General features: G+C 37.3%; 1 protein-coding gene across 4 annotated transcripts in view; it reads right to left on the bottom strand.

Annotated features, from left to right (window-relative positions):
• Nucleotides 1–20,427, bottom strand: part of HAO1 (hydroxyacid oxidase 1) — a 65,144-nt gene that overhangs the window by 12,965 nt on the left and 31,752 nt on the right. For all 4 annotated transcript variants that reach the window (XR_003793309.1, XR_003793308.1, XM_029221802.1 and 1 more), the window contains exon 4: nt 17,839–18,014. Coding sequence is in view for 2 of the 4 variants with exons in the window: in XM_029221802.1 (XP_029077635.1) it covers nt 17,839–18,014 (176 nt within the window). In the remaining 2 variants the exon portion in view is untranslated. The remainder of the gene's footprint in view (nt 1–17,838; nt 18,015–20,427) is intronic.

Genomic DNA, 20,427 nt, shown 5'->3' on the forward strand with positions numbered 1-20,427 from the left:
TGCGGCCACCAAGAAGCCAGTGTGCGAGCACAGGTCAATATCCACACCCCGCTTCCAGGGAGCCTGTGCAGCCCACCACTGCCAGGGTCCTGGGATCCAGGGACAACTTCCACGGGAGAACGCACGGCGCCCCTCAGGCTGGTGCAATGTCCCGCCGGCCTCTGTCACCGCAGGCTCGCCCTGTACTCCGTACCACTAAATCCCCCTGGCATGAGTGAGCCAGAGCTCCCGAAGCAGCTGCTCCTCTAACCCCGTCCTCTCTGAGCAAAGAACAGACACCCTCCAGCGACCTACATGCAGAGGCGGGGCCAAATCCAAAACTGAGCCCTGGGAACTGTGAGAACAAAGAAGAGAAAGGGAAATCTCTCCCAGCAGCCCCAGAAGCAGCGGATTAAAGCTCCACAATCAACTTGATGTACCCTGCATCTGTGGAATACATGAATAGACACTGAATCATCCCAAATTGAAGAGGTGGACTTTGAGAGCAGGATTTATTATTTTTTCCCCTTTTCGTCTTTTTGTGAGTGTGTATGTGTAGGCTTCTGTGTGAGATTTTGTATGTATAGCTTTGCTTCCACCATTTGTCTTAGGGTTCTATCCGTCCGTTTTTTTTTTTGTTTGTTTTGTTTTTTGGGGTTTTTAAAAATTTTTTTCTAAATAATTATTCTTTATTTTAATTATTTTATTTTATTTTATCTCACTTTATTTTATATTATTTTATCTCTTTCTTTCTTTCTTCCTTCCCATCTTCCTTCCTTCCTCCCTCCCTCCTTTCTTTCTTTCTTTCTTTATTTATTTATTTCTGCTTTTTCTTCCTTTTCTTCTGAGCCATGTGGATGAAAGTCTCTTGGTGCTGCAGCCAGGAGTCAGTGCTGTACCTCTGAGGTGGGAGAGCCAACTTCAGGAACTGGTCCACAAGAGACCTCCCAGGTCCACATAATATCAAATGGTGAAAATCTCCCAGAGATCTCCATCTCAACACCAGCTCCCAGCTTCACTCCACGACCAGCAAGCTACAGTGCTGGACACCCTATGGCAAACAACTAGCAAGACAGGAACACAACCCCACCTATTAGCAGAGAGGCTGCCTAAAATCCTAATAAGCCCACAGACACCCCAAAACACACCACTGGACGTGGAACTGCCCACCAGAAAGATAAGATCTAGCCTCATCCACCAGAATACAGGCACTAGTTCTCCCCACCAGGAAGCCTACACAACCCACTGAACCAACTTTAGCCACTGTGGAGAGACACCAAAAGCAACAGGAACTATGGACCTGTAGCCTGCAAAATGGAGACCCAAAACACAGTTAGATAAGCAAAATGAGAAGACAGAAAAACACACAGCAGATGAAGGAGCAAGATAAAAACCTACCAGCCCTAAGAAATGAAGAGGAAATAGGCAGTCTACCTGAAAAAGAATTCAGAATAATGATAGTAAAGATGATCCAAAATCTTGGAAATAGAATAGACAAAATGCAAGAAACATTTAACAAGGAACTAGAAGAACTAAAGATGAAACAAGCAATGATGAACAACACAATAAGTGAAATTAAAAATACTCTAGATGGGATGAATAGCAGAAAAACTGAGGCAGAAGAACAGATAAGAGACCTGGAAGATAAAATAGTGGAAATAACTACTGCAGAGCAGAATAAAGAAAAAAGAATGAAAAGATCACAGGACAGTCTCACAGACCTCTGGGACAACATTAAGTGCACCAACATTCGAATTATAGGGGTTCCAGAAGAAGAAGAGAAAAAGAAAGGGACTGAGAAAATATTTGAAGAGATTATAGTTGAAAACTTCCCTAATATGGGAATGGAAATAGTTAATCAAGTCCAGGAAGCACAGCGAGTCCCATAGAGGACAAATCTAAGGAGAAATACACCAAGACACATATTAATCAAACTGTAAAAAATTAAATACTAAGAAAACATATTGAAAGCAGCAAGGGAAAAACAACAAATAACACACAAGGGAATGCCCATAAGGTTAACAGCTGATCTTTCAGCAGAAACTCTGTAAGCCAGAAGGGACTGGCAGGACATATTTAAACTATGAAGGAGAAAAACCTACAACCAAGATTACTCTACCCAGCATGGATCTCATTCAGATTTGATGGAGAAATTGAAACCTTTACAGACAACAAAAGCTGAGAGAGTTCAGCAGCACCAAACCAGCTTTACAACAAATGATAAAGGAACTTCTCTAGGCAAGAAACACAAGAGAAGGAAAAGACCTAAAATAACAAACCCAATACAATTAGGAAAATGGGACTAGGAACATACATATCGATAATTACCTTAAATGTAAATGGACTAAATGATCCCACCAAAAGACACAGACTGGCTAAATGGAAACAAAAACAAGACCCATATATATGCTGTCTACAAGAGACCCACTTCAGACCCAGAGACAACTACAGACTGAAAGTAAAGGGATGGAGAAAGATATTCCATGCAAATGGAAACCAAAAGAAAGCTGGAGTAGCAATTCTCATATCAGACAAAATATACTTTAAAATAAAGACTATTAGAAGTGACAAAGAAGGACACTACATAATGATCAAGGGATCGATCCCAGAAGAAGATATAACAATTGTAAATGTTTATGCACCCAATATAGGAGCACCTCAATACATAAGGCAAATACTAACAGCCATAAAAGGGGAAATAGACAGTAACACATTCATAGTAGGGGACTTTATCACCTCACTTTCACCATTGGACATATCATCCAAAATGAAAAGAAATAAGGAAACACAAGCTTTAAATGATACATTAAAAAAAGATGGACTTAATTGATATTTATAGGACATTCCATCCAAAAACAACAGAATACACATTTCTCTCAAGGGCTCATGGAACATTCTCCAGGGTAGATCATATCTTGGGTCACAAATCAAGCCTTGGTAAATTTAAGAAAACTGAAATTGTATCAAGTATCTTTTCCGACCACAATGCTTTGAGACTAGATATCAATTACAGGAAGAGATCTGCAAAAAATACAAACACATGGAGGCTAAACAATACACTACTTAATAGCGAAGTGATCACTGAAGAAATCAAAGAGGAAATAAAAAAATACCTAGAAACAAATGACAATGGAGACACAATGACCCAAAATCTATGGGATGCAGCAAAAGCAGTTCTAAGAGGGAAGTTTATAGCAATACAATCCTACCTTAAGAATCAGGAAACATCTTGAATAAACAACCTAACCTTGCACCTAAAGCAATTAGAGAAAGAAGATCAAAAAAAACCCCAAAGTTAGCAGAAGGAAAGAAATCATAAAATTCAGATCAGAAATAAATGAAAAAGAAATGAAGGAAATGATAGCAAAGATCAATAAAACTAAAAGCTGGTTCTTTGAGAAGATAAACAAAATTGATAAACCATTAGCCAGACTCATCAAGAAAAAAAGGGAGAAGACTCAAATCAATAGAATTAGAAACGAAAAAGGGGGAGTAAAAACTGATACTGCAGAAATACAAAGGATCATGAGAGACTACTACAAGCAACTTTATGCCAATAAAATGGACAACCTGGAAGAAATGGACAAATTCTTAGAAATGTACAACTTGCTAAGACTGAATCAGGAAGAAATAGAAAATATGAACAGACCAATCACAAGCACTGAAATTGAAACTGTGATTAACTATCTTCCAACATACAAAAGCCCAGGACCAGATGGCTTCCTCGGCGAATTCTATCAAACATTTAGAGAAGAACTAACACCTATCCTCAAATTCTTCCAAAATATAGCAGAGGCAGGAACACTCCCAAACTCATTCTATGAGGCCACCATCACCTTGATACCCAAACCAGACAAGGATGTCACAAAGAAAGAAAACTACAGGCCAATATCACTCATGAACATAGATGGAAAAATCGTCAACAAAATACTAGCAAAAATAATCCAACAGCACATTAAACGGATCATACAACATGATCAAGTGGAATTTACTCCAGGAATGCAAGGATTCTTCAATATACACAAATCAATCAACGTGACACACAATATTAACAAACTGAAGGAGAAGAACCATATGATCATCTCAATAGATGCAGAGAAAGCTTTCGACAAAATTCAACACCCATTTATGATTAAAACCCTGCAGAAAGTAGGCACATAGGGAACTTTCCTCAGCATAATAAAGGCCATATATGACAAACCGAAAGCCAACATCATCCTCAATGGTGAAAAACTGAAAGCATTTCCACTAAGATCAGGAACAACACAAGGTTGCCCATTGTCACCACTCTTATTCAACATAGTTTTGGAAGTTTTAGCCACATCAATCAGAGAATAAAAGGAAATAACAGGAATCCAAATCGGAAAAGAAGAAGTAAAGCTATCACTGTTTGCAGATGACATGATACTATACAAAGAGAATCCTAAAGATGCTACCAGAAAACTACTAGAGCTAATCAATAAATTAAGTAAAGTAGCAGGATACAAAATTAATGCACAGAAATCTCTGGCATTCCTATGCATTAATGATGCAAAATCTGAAAGTGAAATCAAGAAAACACTCCCATTTACCATTGCAACAAAAAGAATAAAGTATCTAGGAATAAACCTACCTAAGGAGACAAAAGACCTGTATGCAGAAAATTATAAGCCACTGATGAAAAAATTAAAGATGATACGAATAGATGGAGATATATAACATGTTCTTGGATAGGAAGAAACAACACTGTGAAAATGACTCTACTAACCAAAGCAATCTACAGATTCAATGAAATCCCTATCAAACTACCACTGGCATTTTTCACAGAACTAGAACAAAAATTTCACAGTTTGTAGGGAAACACAAAAGACCCTGAATAGCCAAAGCAACCTTGGGAACGAAAAACAGAGCTGGAAGAATCAGGCTTCCTGACTTCAGATTATACTACAAAGCTACAATAATCAAGACAGTATGGTACTGGCACAAAAACAGAAAGATAGATCAATGGAACAGGATAGAAAGCCCAGAGATAAACCCACGCACATATGGTCACCTTATCTTTGATAAAGGAGGCAAGAATGTGCAGTGGAGAAAGGACAGCCTCTTCAATAAGTGGTGCTGGGAAAACTGGACTGCTACATTTTAAAGTATGAGATGAGATCACTCCCTAACACCATACACCAAAATAACCTCAAAATGGATTAAAAACCTAAATGTAAGGCCAGAAACTATCAAACTCTTAGAGGAAAACATAGGCAGAACACTCTATGACATAAATCACAGCAAGATCCTTTTTGACCCACCTCCTAGAGAAATGGAAATGAAAACAAAAATAAACAATTGGGACCTAATGAAACTTCAAACCTTTTGCACAGCAAAGGAAGCCATAAACAAGACAAAAAGACAACCCTCAGATTGGGAGAAAATATTTGAAAATGAAGCAACTGACAAAGGATTAATCTCCAAAATTTACAAGCAGCTCATGCAGCTCAATAACAAAAAAACAAACAACCCAAGCCAAAAATGGGCAGAAGACCTAAATAGACATTTCTCCAAAGAAGATATACAGACTGCCAACAAACACATGAAAGAATGTTTAACATCATTCATCATTAGAGAAATGCAAATCAAAACCACAGTGAGATATCATCTCATACCAGTCAGAATGGCCATCATCAAAACATCTAGGAACAATAAATGCTGGGCAGGTGTGGAGAAAAGGGAACACTCTTGCACTGCTGGTGGGAATGTGCATTGGTACAGTCACTGTGGAGAACAGTATGGAGTTTCCTTAAAAAACTACAAATAGAACTACCATATGATCCAGCAATCCCACTACTGGGCATATACCCTGAGAAAACCATAATTCAAAAAGAGTCATGTTCCAAAATGTTCAATGCAGCTCTATTTACAGTAGCCTGGAGATGGAAACAGCCTAAGTGTCCATCATCAGATGAATGGATAAAGAAGACGTGGCACATATATACAATGTAATATTACTCAGCCATAAAAAGAAACGAAATTGAGCTATTTGTAATGAGGTGGATGGACCTAGAGTCTTTCATACAGAGTGAAGTAAGTCAGAAGGAGAAAGTGAAATACCGTATGCTAACACATATATATGCAATTTAAGAAAAGAAAAATGCCATGAAGAACCTTGAGGTAAGACAGGAATAAATACAAAGACCTACTAGAGAATGGACTTGAGGATATTGGGAGGGCGAAGGGTAAGCTGTGACAAAGCGAGAGAGTGGCATGGACACATATACACTACCCAACATAATATAGATAGCTAGTTGTAAGGAGCCGGATAGCACAGGGAGATCAGCTCGGTGCTTTTTGATCATTTAGAGGGGTGGGATAGGTAGGATGGGAGGGAGGGAGATGCAAGAGGGAAGAGATGTGGGAACATATGTATATGTATAACTGATTCACTTTGGTATAAAGCAGAAACTAACACACCATTGTAAAGCAATTATACTCCAATCAAGATGTAAAAATAAATAAATAAATAAATAAAAATACAAGAGAACTCCCATAAGGTTAACAGCTGATTTCTCCATAGAAACTCTACAAGCCAGAAGGAAGTGGCATGATATATTTAAAGTGATGTAAGGGAAGAACCTACAACCCAGATTATTCTACCCAGCAAGGATCTCATTCCAGTTCAACAGAAAAATGAAAAGCTTTACAGACAAGCAAAAGCTAAAAGAATTCAGCACCACAAAACCAGCTCTACAACAAAGGCTAAAGGAACTTCTCTAAGTGGGAAACACAAGAGAAGAAAGGGACCTACCAAAACAATCCCAAAACAATTAAGAAAATGGTAATAGGGACATACATATTGATAATTACTTAAAAGTGAATGGATTAAATGCTCCAACCAAAAGACACAGGCTTGCTGAATGGATACAAAATTAAGACACATATATATGCTGTCTACAAGAGACCCAGTTCAGACCTAGGGACACATACAGACTGAAGGTGAGAGGATGGAAAAAGATATTCCATGTAAATGGAAATCAAAAGAAAGCTGGAGTATCAATACTCATATCATATAAAATAGACCTTAAAATAAAGAATGATACAAAACACAAGGAAGGGCACTCCATAATGATCAAGGGATCAATCCAAGAAGAACATATAACAATTATAAATATATATGCACCCAACATAGGAGCACCACACTACATATGGCGACTGCTAACAAATATAAAAGAGAAAATCAGCAATAACACAATAATAGTGGGGGATGTTAGCACCTCACTTACACCAATGGAGAGATCTTCCAGACAGAAAATTAATAAGGAAACACAGCTTTACATGACACAGTAGACCAGATAGATTTAATTGATATTTATAGGACATACCATCTGAAAATTGCAGAATACACTTTCTTCTCAAATGCACGTGGAACATTCTCCAGGATAGATCACATCTTGGTCACAAATCAAGGCTTGGTAAATTTAAGAAAATTGAAATCATATCAAGCATCTCTTCCGACAACAATGTTATGAGATTAGAAATAAATTACAGGTGAAAAAACGTAAAACACACAAACACATGGAGGTTAAACAATACATTACTAAATAACCAATGGATCACTGAAGAAATCAAAGAGGAGATAAAAATGTACCTAGAGACAAATGACAATGAAAACAAGATGATTCAAACCTATGGGATGCAGCAAAAGCAGTTCCAAGAGGGAAGTTTATAGCAATACATTCCTACCTCAAGAAACAAGAAATATCTCAAATAAACAAACAAACTTTACAGCTAAAGGAACTAGAGAAAGAAGAACAAGCAAAACCCAAAGTTAGTACAAGGAAAGAAATCACAAAGATCAGAGCAGAAAAAATTGAAATAGAAACAAAGAAAATAATAGCAAAGATCAATAAAACTAAAAGCTGGTTCTTTGAGAAGATAAACAAAATTGATAAACCTTTAACAAGAGTCAGCAAGAAAAAGAGGGAGAGCACTCAAATCAATAAATTAGAAAAATAAGTTACAACTGACAAAGCATCCTAAGCGACTACTGCAAGCAACTCTATGCCAATAAAATGGACAACCTGGAAGAAATGGAAAAATTCTTAGAAAAATATAACCTTCCAAGATTGAACCATGAAGAAATAGAAAATATGAACAGATGAATCACAAGTAATGAAATTGAAACTGTGATTAAAAATCTTCCAACAAACAAAAGTCAAGGACCAGATGGCTTCACAGGTGAATTTTTTCAAAATTTAGAGAAGAGCTAACACCCATCCTTCTCAAACTCTTCCAAAAAATTATGGGGGGAGGACCCCTTCCAAATTCATTCTACGAGGCCACCATCACCCTGACACAAAAACCAGACAAAGATAATACAAGAAAATAAAATTACAGAGTAATATCACTGATGAATATAGATGCAAAAATCCTCAACAAAATAATAGCAAACAGAATCCGACAATACATTAAAAGGATCATACATCATGATCAAGTGGGATTTATCACAGGGGTGCAAGGATTCTTCAATATATGCAAATAAAACAATGTGATACACCATATTAACAAATTGAAGAATAAAAACCATATGATCATCTCAATAGATGCAGAAAAGCTTCTGACAAAATTCAACACCAATTTATGATAAAAACTCTCCAGAAAGTGTGCATAGAAGGAACCTACCTCAACATAATAAAGGCCATATATGGCAAACCCACAGCAAACATCATTCTCAATGGTGAAAAACTAAAAGCATTTCCTCTAAGATCAGAAAGAAGACAAGGTTGTCCATTCTCACCACCATTATTCAACATAGTTCTGGAAGTCCTAGTCACGGCAATGAGAAAAGAAAAAGAAATAAAAGTAATCCAAATCAGAAAAGAAAAAGTAAAACTGTCACTGTTTGCAGATGACATGATGCTATGCATAGATTATCCTAAAGATGTCACCAGCAAGCTACTAGAGCTAATCAATGAACTTGGTAAAGTTGCAGGATACAATATTAATGCACAGAAATCTCTTGCATTCCTATACACTAACAACAATAGATCAGAAAGAGAAATTAAGGAAACAATCAATTTCATCATTGCAGCAAAAATAATAAAACACCTAGGAAGAAACCTACCTAAGGAGACAAAAGACCTGTGTGCAGAAAACTGTAAGACACTGATGACAGAAATTAAAGATGACACAAAAAGATGGAGTGATATACCATGTTCTTGGATTTGAAGAATCAGTATTGTGAAAATACTATACTACCCAAAGCAATCTACAGATTCAATGAAATCCCTATCAAACTACGAATGGCATTTTTCACAGAACAAGAACAAAAAATTTCACAATTTTTATGGAAACCCCAAAGACCCCAAATAGGCAAAGAAATCTTGAGAAAGAAAAACGGAGCTGGAGGAATCAGGCTCCCAGACTTCAGACTATACTACAAAGCTACAGTAATCAAGACAGTATGGTATTATCACAAAAACAGAATCAGTAGAACAGAATATAAAGCCCAGTGGTAAACCCACACACATATGGTCACCTGATCTTTGATAAAGGAGGCAAGAATATACAGTGGAGAAAAGACAGCCTCTTCAATAAGTGGTTCTGGGACAACTGGACAGCTACATGTAAAAGAATGAAATTAGAACACTCCATAACACGGAACACAAAAATAAACTCAAAATGCATTAGAGACCTAAATGTAAAACCAGACACTATAAAACTCTTAGAGGAAAACATAGGCAGAACACTGTATGACTTACATCACAGCAAGTTCCTTTTTGACCCACCTCCTAGGTTATGGAAGTAAAAACAAAAAGAACCCAAATAGGACCTAATGAAACTTAAAAGCTTTTGCACAGCAAAGGAAACCATAAACATGATGAAAAGACAAAACTCAGAATGGGAGAAAATATTTGCAAAAGAATTGACTGACAAAGGATTAATCTCCCAAATATACAAACAGTTCATGCAGCTCAATATCAAAAAAACAAACAACATAATACAAAAATGGGCAGAAGACCTAAATAGACATTTCTCCAAAGAAGATATACAGTTTGCCAACAAGCACATGAAAGGATGCTCAACATCACTAATCATTAGAGAAATGCAAGTCAAAACTACAATGAGGTATCATCTCACACTGGTCAGAATGGCCATCATCAAAAAATCTACAAACAATAAATGCTGGAGAGGTGTGGAGAAAAGGAAACCCTCTTGCACTGTTGATGGGAATGTAAATTGGTACATCCACTAAGGAGAAGAATATGGAGGTTCCTTAAAAAACTAAAAATAGAACTACCATACAACCCAGCATCCCACTACTGGGCATATACCCCGAGAAAACCATAAGTCAAAAAGAGTCATGTATCCCAGTGTTCACTGAAGCACTGTTTACAATAGCCGGGACATGGAAGTAACCTCAGTGTCCATCGACAGATGAATTGATAAAGAAGATATGGCACATATATACAACGCAATATTACTCGGCCATAAAAGGAAATGAAAATGAGTTATTTGTAGTGAGGTGGATGGACCTAGATTCTGTCATACTGAGTGAAGTAAGTCAGAAAGAGAAAAACAAATACCATATGCTAACACATATATATGGAATCTAAAAAAAAATTGTTCCTGATGTACCTAGGGGCAGGACAAGAATAAAGACTCAGATGTAGAGAATGGACTTGAGGACACGGGGAGGGGGAAGGGTAAGCTGGGACTAAGTGAGAGAGTGGCATGGACATATACACACTATCAAATTTAAAATAAATAGCTAGTGGGAAGCAGCTGCATAGCACAGGGACATCAGCTTGGTGCTTTGTGTCCCCTTAGAGAGGTGGGATAGGGAGGGTGGGAGGGAGATGCAAGAAGTAGGAGATATGGGGATATATGTTTATGTATAGCTGATTCAGTTTGTTATAAAGCAGAAACTAACACACCATTGTAAAGCAATGATACTCCAATAAAGATGTTAAAAAAAACAAACAAACAACAAAACAAAACAAACAAAAAACAGATCGGGAGATATACCATGTTCTTGGATTGGAAGAATCAATATTGTGAAAATGACTATACTACCCAAAGTAATCTACAGATTCAGTGAAATCCCTTTCAAATTACCAATGACATTTTTTACAGAACTAGAACAAAAACTCTTAAAATTTGTATGGAGACACAAAAGACCCCGAATAGTCAAAACAATAGTCAAAGCAATATTTTCTGAGGGGAAAAAACAGAGGTGGAGGAATCAGACTCCCTGAGTCCAAACTAAATTACAAAGCTACAGTCATCAAGACAATATGGTACTGGCACAAAAACTGAAAGATAGATCAGTGGAACAGGATGGAAAGCCCAGAGATAAACCCACACACCTATGGTCAACTAATCTATGACAAAGGAGGCAAGGATATACAATGGAGAAAAGACAGTCTTTTTAATAAGTGGTGCTGGGAAAAGTGGACAGCTACATGTAAAAGAATGAACTTAGGACATTCCCTAACACCATACACAAAAATAAACTCAAAATTGATTAAAGACTTAAATATAAGGCCAGATGCTATAAAACTCTTAGAGAAAAACATAGGAAAAACACTCTTTGACATAAATCACAGCAAGATATTTTTTGACTCACCTCCTAAAGTAATGGAAATAAAAACAGAGAAAAAATAAATGGAACCTAATGGTACCTAAAAGTTTTTGCACAGCAAAGGAAACTATAAACAAGACGAAAAGACAACCCTCAGATTGGGAGAAAATATTTGCAAACAAATTAACGGACAAAGATTAATCTCCAAAATATACAAACATTTCATGCAGCTCAATATTAAAAAAACATAAACAACCCAATCCAAAAATGGGCAGAAGACCTAAATAAACATTTCTCCAAAGAAGACCTACAGATGGCCAAGAAGCACATTAAAAAGTGCTCAACATCACTAATTATTAGAGAAATGCAAATCAAAACTACAATGTGGTATCACCTCACACCAGTTAGAATGGGCATCATCAGAAAATCTACAAACAACAAATGCTGGAGATGGTGTGGAGAAAAGGGAACCCTCTTGCACTGTTGGTGGGAATGTAAATTGATACAGCCACTATGGAGAACAGTATGGAGGTTCCTTAAAAAACTAAAAATAGAATTACCATGTGACCCAGCAATCCCACTACTGAGCATATACCTAGAGAAAACCATAATTCAAAAGGCCACATGCATCTCAATTCTCATTGCAGCACTATTTACAATAGCCAGGTCATGGAAGCAACCTAAATGCCCATTGACAGACAAGTAGATAAAGAAGATGTGGTACATATATACAATGGAATATTACTCAGCCATAAAAAGGAACGAAATTGGATCATTTGTAGAGACATGGATGGACCTAGAGACTGTCATACTGAGTGACGTAAGTCAGAAAGAGAAAAACAAATATTGTATATTAACTCAAGGCATTCTGAAATGCCTTGTGATGCTAAATTTTTCACTTATATACAAAGAAGAAAGACTAGGGAGCTAATATAGTCTTCTGGAGCTGTTTTGCAAATCAATTTTATTCCTGCCAAGTCTTTGCCTGGAGAAGAAATTCTTGGAACTCCATGTGGGACAAGACAAGGAAAGTCAACTGAGGGGCTACTGGACTGTGAATTTCAGTGTCAGAATAAGGACAGTATCATGGCATGTTGTGAAGGTCATCCACCCATAGGTTGTCCCAGCACCCATTTAGTTCATTAAAAAGGAGCAAGCTACTATGCCAAGTTGCCTATTATTGCACTAGGGGGACAGGATTATTGGCTGGTACGTGAGCTTCACAAACAGAACTCCAATTAATCCCCTTGCTTTTCAGTTTCCACTTTTCATCCCCCATCTCTGTCACACTAGACACCCAGAGCCCCCTGAGGCATCCCATTATATGACTTGCTCCTGCTGTCAGAGTTCCCATAAAGACTACCTGTAGAGGCAGTTTTATTTTCATTTTCCTCCTGTCAACATGACTTCTTACATTTTGTTTGTTTCATAAATTTCTTGAGGTTTCTCTGCTGTTTGTGCCTCTTATTTTCCTTTGCTTTGTTGTCATAAGTGTTATGTATTTTTGGACTTCTATACTTTAATTTCAGTGGGGTCTTAGTTTTGGTAAGAGTGTTTTGAACCAAAAGCCCAATATACCATCATTTAAAACATGTTTGGAAAATGGTTCTCTAAAGACACAGCCTTAATACAGTGCAGTCCAATAGAACTTTGCTGTGATGATAGAAATGTTCCAGATCTGTGTGGTTCCATAAAATAGCACATGTAGCCATAGAGTAATGGGAGTGTGGCAGTGTAAGTGAGAAACTGGAATTTTACCTTTATTTAATTTTAATTAACTTGAATGGCCACATTTGGCTAGTGGCTGCCATATTGGCTAGCTCAGCTTTAATGTTTGCATGAGTTTACTACTCTGATAAAGGGATGTAGTGTGGTATTTTTCTAAAAGTCTAGATATAACCATAAGTAACCTTAATGAGCAATGTAAAATGTATTTGGAATTGCCCTGGTTATCTAGTTGTGTATGTGATACCATACATAAAATCAAAAGTAAAAAAATCAAAATATATGAACTATATATGAACCCCATGATTGAGATGTACAAAATCCTCCTATGTATATGAAGATACCTGCCACCATGTAGCTATAACCTGTGTTTTGAGATATTGAATACTGTCAATAAACTGATCCTACACAGTATGAGAAAGAGATTACACTTTAGGCTTTGTAATAAGACCACTTATATTTGAATCCTGTATCTGCTACTTGCTTGCCACACAAGTGGCAAGTTATTTAACTTTTTCTTGTGCATCAGTGTACTAAATTACAAAATGGGTATAAAGATGCACATAAGATTGGTTTGTGGATTAAAGGAGTTGAATGAATACTTCGAAAGTGCCTGACACATGTTGAGCACTCAGATGAATATGCACTATTATTATTATTATTTTCATCTGATGGTGCAGGGAGTGTTAACTAAGAAGATGAGTAGGTAGAAGAAGATTCATTTGCTGGATACTTTTGGCAAGTTTGTTTGAGTTTTGTTTATAACAATAAATTTTCATCCTAGCAAGGATTATGGTTATTATGAGCCTTTCATTTTGAAGTAAGTGCTACTTAAGTCATAGTTTGTTGTTTTCTATCATTTCAAGTGGTTTTCTGTGTCCTTCCAGGCAGTGCTGGGAATGTAGGGAGAAATGACAGAGTGATTTGCTCAGAAGATAGGATCATGAGTATCTAGAGAAAAAAGAAAGTAATCATTTAGGACCAGATACGAGCCCCTTTCACTACTTGCTTATGAAATCTTGTCCATAGTTTTACATTTTATTTTAACCCAGAGAGAAAAAATGTTTCCTTAATGAGAGAGTCAAAATGGTTTTAGCAAAATGTTGATGAATCTTTGATATTTTCATTAATCCCTAGAGTTTACTGGTATGCCATTCCACATTTGTTGATTTGCCAGTTAATACACTAATTGATCGACAAACACAATAGTCAATAGTGAACAGCACTATTTGCTATCTTATTAACACATTATTTCCATACTTAATCTAAAATACCAAAGTGAAATGTAAGTACTCAAGATTTACCCTCAAGCCCTTGGAGTTTCTAACCCAGGACTCTGTGCTATCTCAACAGAAGTTTAGTAACTAAATCCTAGCTCCATGGCAGCAGCTTTGAACACAATCCAGGAACACTGAATATTCTTTGAAAATGTCTTTAAAAACTGTAGATAGGAAAATAATGAGTTAGAGAAGTTTCTGAGAGACCAAAAGCCACTACAGAAGTGAGACAGCCTAGTTTAAAATTTTTTTAATTAAAAAAAAACACAACTCTAAAAAGCATACGTCTGCTCAAATGCCATTTTTTAGCGTGAGTTCTGGCAAAGACCTAATCCTGCTCCAAGTACATGTTTGGAGTCTGTGTTAGTTTTCCAAAGGCAGAGTTTAACCACAGCAAGAGATCACATCTTGCAGTCCAATTTGCATTCATTAGAATGCAATTCTTAAAATGGTGGTAAGGGGGGATGTTTCACTGAGATCTTCTCAGTTGCCCATGATTTCATGTTCCTACAAACATAATCTGTGTCTTTCTGGGAAAATGGAAATGAAAGAGGATAGATGACTCTCAGTCAGTCCATGTGACTTCTGGATGAAGATCTGTGAAATATTGACACCTGGATTTCCCACAACTGGCCTTGCCACACCTGTCTCCCCTCCACCCAGATTGAGCATGTGTACCACCTGATGTAGCTGTTGTCATAGTGATGATCCTTGTTTGTTAAATAAATGAAATGAATAGTTACAGAGAAACTAGACAATGTAAACTGTACATGTATAGATAAGTTATTTCCTTTCAAATGCCAAATGCCCTATCTCTCCTTCTCTTGCTTTTGTGCTCTCTCTAATTACAGACATTCATGTAGTTTTCACTGAGGATTTTACTTAACAAACATTTGGACTGTGTACTGGGTGCAAAACATAATGAAAATATGACAAGCAAGTAAATAATACATATGGATAAGAAGAAAAAAGAGAGGTGATGGTGGTGGTGGTGGTCCTTGGTAAAAATGACCACAGAATGAAGTTCTAGAAGCCAAAGTATTTATTTTTTATTTATATATATATATATATATATATATATATATATTTTGCGGTACGCGGGCCTCTCACTGTTGTGGCCTCTCCCATTGCGGAGCACAGGCTCCAGATGCACAGGCTCAGCGGCCATGGCTCACAGGCCCAGCCGCTCTGCGGCACGTGGGATCTTCCCGGACTGGGGCACGAACCCGTGTCCCCTGCATCGGCAGGCGGACTCCCAACCACTGCGTCACCAGGGAAGCCCCAAAGTATTTTTTTAACATAACACATGATAGTAAAGTCTAATTCAATAGGTTTATGTCATATCCTAGAGGACAAAGTTGTAGAAAATTACATATACTGGGAATCCAAAATTGAAAAGTTGGTTAAAAAAATTAAATGACCTTGGTGTTTTTAAGCCAGCTTCTGTGATGAGAGTGAATTAAATACTTGAAACAGAACTAATTTTGTAAAATAACTACACTCTCTCAGATTCCTCACTGCCATTACTGTAGGTCAGCCACAATCATCTCTTGTCTGGGCAACAGCAGTTTCCTAAACAGCCTCCTTGAGCACAGTTCTGCCGCCTCCATTGAGAAGGTCCATTACATAAAGCATGATTTTTCTAAGATGCTAATCTGATGAGGTGGCTTCCCTGATCAGTATTCTTAGTGGTCCTCAACAATCTTAAAGTCTACATTCTCTAATATGGCTTATATGTTTAAACATTGTTAACTTGTGACTGCTGTGTTTTGTCATGATTGAAGTCTGAAAAAGAGTCTTTTGACCTGATATCATGGCAAAACTCAAGGATCAGCTTTCATTTTATAATGAAACCTTCCCTAACTTACTTTTATAATTGTCTAAACCCTATTTTCACCCTCACCCTTATGCTGCATAGATTTCAATCTCAGCACCTGTTAACATCTTATTGCACCCAAATTCTTGCTTTTATGTCTGTCTCTCACAAGAATGGGGTGTCCTTTAGGCCAAGGACCTCAAATTATTTTATTTTAGCACACAGTAAGCATGATAAATGTTTATGAAATGAATGAGTGAGTGAATAATTGAATGGATGAATGAAGAATGGGGCAGATCTTCAGGTTAATACTTTAGTATCTACAGTTGTATATAGCTACAGGAAGTAGCACTAACAATCATGGACTACAATATGGATGCAAGCAGGGTCAGTGAAACTGTTGTTTAAAGGTGTCTGTAATATCAGGGTATGCTCAGTGAAGTATAATCCACAGAAATTTTGAACTAAGACAATGGTCAACAGGAAATAATGTGACAATTTTGTTTTAAAATCACAGATTAAGACAGATCTGGATTTAAACATATCTCCACTACTTAAAAGCTTCATTAGGTCCATTCTTTTACTTGTATTAGCTTATTTTTGTGTACAGAATATTAAATAAAGTCGAGGACATGCCTAGAGTTTTATAAATAGGGGCTATGGGATTCATACATATTCAAGTAAAGCCTATGAAAAAGTTTTGATTCTATGTCGTTGTTAACCCTGAGATAAGTTAATAGAATCTCTCATCCCAGAGACACTTACTTAAACATTTCCATTTAAAATAATATGTTTGGGGCAGTTATTCATATAACAGTACTTAAGAAATGTTTTCAAAGGCAAGAAAACATTTTTGTGGGTGAACACATTTACACTCCAAATTATTATAGTCATTGGTACCTCTCTGTGGGATTTGCATACATGTGGATACTGGGGAAGTGGTCAAGTTCCTTAATACCTACGGCTTGATATTTGAGGATTTTAATGTTCTTGTCAGCCTTTCTTTAAAGGGAGGTGATGTGGGATTCACCACACTCAGAAAGTCAGTTCTAGTCATTGGTACTGGGAGGGAACAGGAGAAAAATAGAAAAGGTTCTTTAAAAAGGTCTGGCTGTCATAATATCATCCTTGGGGCTTCTTGTTGTCTGAGAGCAGCTGTTGGCAGCTTTCAACCAAAGCAATGAACTCAAGACCTTCTAGCTAGATTTTGCCAAGCTCTGTGATTTGATGACAGTTCCGAAATAAGGCAATGACATCCCAATTCTTTAGAAAAGGTAACTTCTTAATTCATGAGAATCCTGTTCTCCTTCATAATACTACCTAAGAAGGAGGAAATATTTACTCACTAACACCAAAATGGAGAATTGAGAGATAAGATGTCTCTATTTCCATACTCATTTTTCCTGATTATTTTCCCTGAAAAAGTATTATGATCATATCCATAAAGAATCATAAAATCATGGTGAACTCAAGTAGAGAAATAAACAAACCTCTCAAAATGCCTTTTGCAACAATGGGCAGGGATGTCAGTCTTCTCAGCCATTTAATATCCTCCCAGCTGATAGATGGGTCTATTGCTTTAGCCACATATGCAGCAAGTCCACTGTTGTCCCCAAAATTTTCCTTGGGAGAAAATGCTAAATCATTGGTTTCAAAATTTTTCATTCTGAAATAAAGAATTGCACAAAATGAGATATTTCCCAAAGTTAAAGATATCTTTACAATGACTCATTCAATGAAAAAAAAAAACAGGGTTCCCTTTTCAAATCAATGGGCTGTTCACTCTTCAACCATCTACAGATTGATTACATTTACATTTTCCATGTTTTGGTGGATGATTCCAGGCTAAATGTGACAATCGAGTGGACTTAATTGGTCACTTACAGTTTATTTTACATCTTAGGTTTTTTACATAAATAAATCAGTTTAAAGGAGAAATGTTTGGCCAAGTTTAAATATCTCTACATTTTTAAGCCACTTTATGAATATAAACAATAAATTTGATGCTATTTTCAGCCAGCAATGCATACTAAGCATAAAGATGAACACTTGCTTGGTGCATCACAATTTACAAAGGGCATTCATATAGCCACAATTTTAAATGCTTTTGGAAAATAAAATTGATACTCTATAATTCCTATTTTATGTAGAAAATAAAACCAGAGCTGCAGAATGAGATGCCCCCAAGTATAAAACTAGCTAAGGCAGCATTTCAGTTCCAAACTGGGTCTCTTGACTCCTAATTACATTTTCTTCACTCAGATCTCAATTGCTTTCTGGCAATTGCATTTGACTTCAGAAATCTTTCAAAGTCCTTGTGGAAAATTCTAGAGGAGACTGGAACTGCAGTAACATGTGTTAACAACTTCTGTCTGTTGTCACTGTAGACTCTTTTCCCTGTCCTACTATTAGCGTGGTGGTGGTGGTGGTGGTGGGCATAGGGAGAATTGGGAAGTGTTTCCCAGCAAATGAGTTGTCAGCTCTTGCTTTTCCCTCTGCCATTTAGGTGCTTTCTCTGAGGCTCTCTGCCTGCTGACTCAGACTCCCCAATCTTCCAGAAAATCCTGACCAAGACATGAGTTTTCCAATTATCAAGACCTTCCTTACTTTGCCTGTGATGTGATGGTTAGTTTTGTCAGCTTGACTGGGTTAAGGGATGCCTAGGTAACTGGGTGGAACATTATTTCTGGGTGTGTCTGTGAGATTAGCATTTAAATCAGTAGACTGAGGAAAGATGTGGGTGGGCATCTTACAATCTGTTGAGGCCCCAAATAGAACAAAAAGGTGGAGGGAGGACAAATTCATTCTCTCAGTTTGAGCTGGGACGTCCATCATCTCCTGCTCTTGCACATTGGAGCTATTGGTTGTCAAACCTTCTGGCTTGACCAGGACTTACACTATGGGCCCCCAGTTCTTGGGTCTTCACACTCAGACTGGGACTTATACCATTGGCTCCCCTAGTTCTAAGGCTTCAGATTTGGACTTGAACTACTCTGGCTTTCCTGGGCCTCCAGCGTGTAGATAGTAGATTGTGGGATTTCTTAGCCTCCATAATTGTGTGAGCCAATCCCTCATACTAAATCTTTCTATAGATATAGATACTAATATATAGATATGGATATCCTATTGGTTCTGTTTCTCTGGAGAACCTGACTAATACATATGACTTTTTCTTGCTCTTGGAGCCTGAGTCACCATCTACGCAGAGGACTCAACTTGTCAAGGGTGTTGGTATATAAATACCCCAGCTTCTTCACACATAGGCAGACTAACTCTGAGAAGTATTCTACAAGATCTCCCAGAGTTTCCCAGCAGGTTTAAATTTTAGTTGCCCATAGCTGTAGCTGTCTTGAAAACATGCCCATTGTTCACTACCTCCCCTCCCTTGCACCTCTTCCCTACTCCTTTCATCTTCCAAAAGAACTACTTGTACTTAAAACAGTGCCTCTCACTCTGCTCCTAAAGGAACCCAAACTGAGACACACCCCATTGAGTTGCTGCCTTCTCCTATGTCTAATTTTGTTAACCCAGCTTAGAACAGTATTTTTCTAATTCACCTGTAAGACTCTGCTACTGGCTTACTCTATACCTGAAGTCTTTTCTCTTAGTCTAATATCCTGATATCTTGACTAGATTTTGGCAGTTCTCCAAGCTAGGGATAAAGTCTTTCCTGCCTGCACCTCTGACCACTAACTGGATTGATGGCCATCTGGATACACAATGGCACCATCCATGTGACTTACCTGCCCTACAGACACAAATCCAATTACCTACTTCATTTCTCTAAAAGGCTGATTTTGAATGATGACAATGATCTGGACTCAACTTGTTGTTCTGCACATTATAAATTACCATGCTAGCAAATGTCTTCTTTGCATAAAAGTACAACTGTATCTCTCGCTTAGTCATAGGTTTTTATTCCCTTCCACTGGCTTTGCCACTGAACACAGAAAGGATCTTGGAGCCAAGGCTATAGCAATTTTTATATAAACTTAGAAGCACATAGGCACACTATTTTTAAATTTTTTAAGATAATCATAAGACTTCAGGACTTCCCTGGCGGGCCCGCGGTTAAGACT

This window comes from Monodon monoceros, unplaced genomic scaffold (genome assembly GCF_005190385.1).
Source record: "Monodon monoceros isolate NGI ecotype Baffin Bay Population unplaced genomic scaffold, NGI_Narwhal_1 Super_Scaffold_13, whole genome shotgun sequence".
Taxonomy (NCBI): domain Eukaryota; kingdom Metazoa; phylum Chordata; class Mammalia; order Artiodactyla; family Monodontidae; genus Monodon; species Monodon monoceros.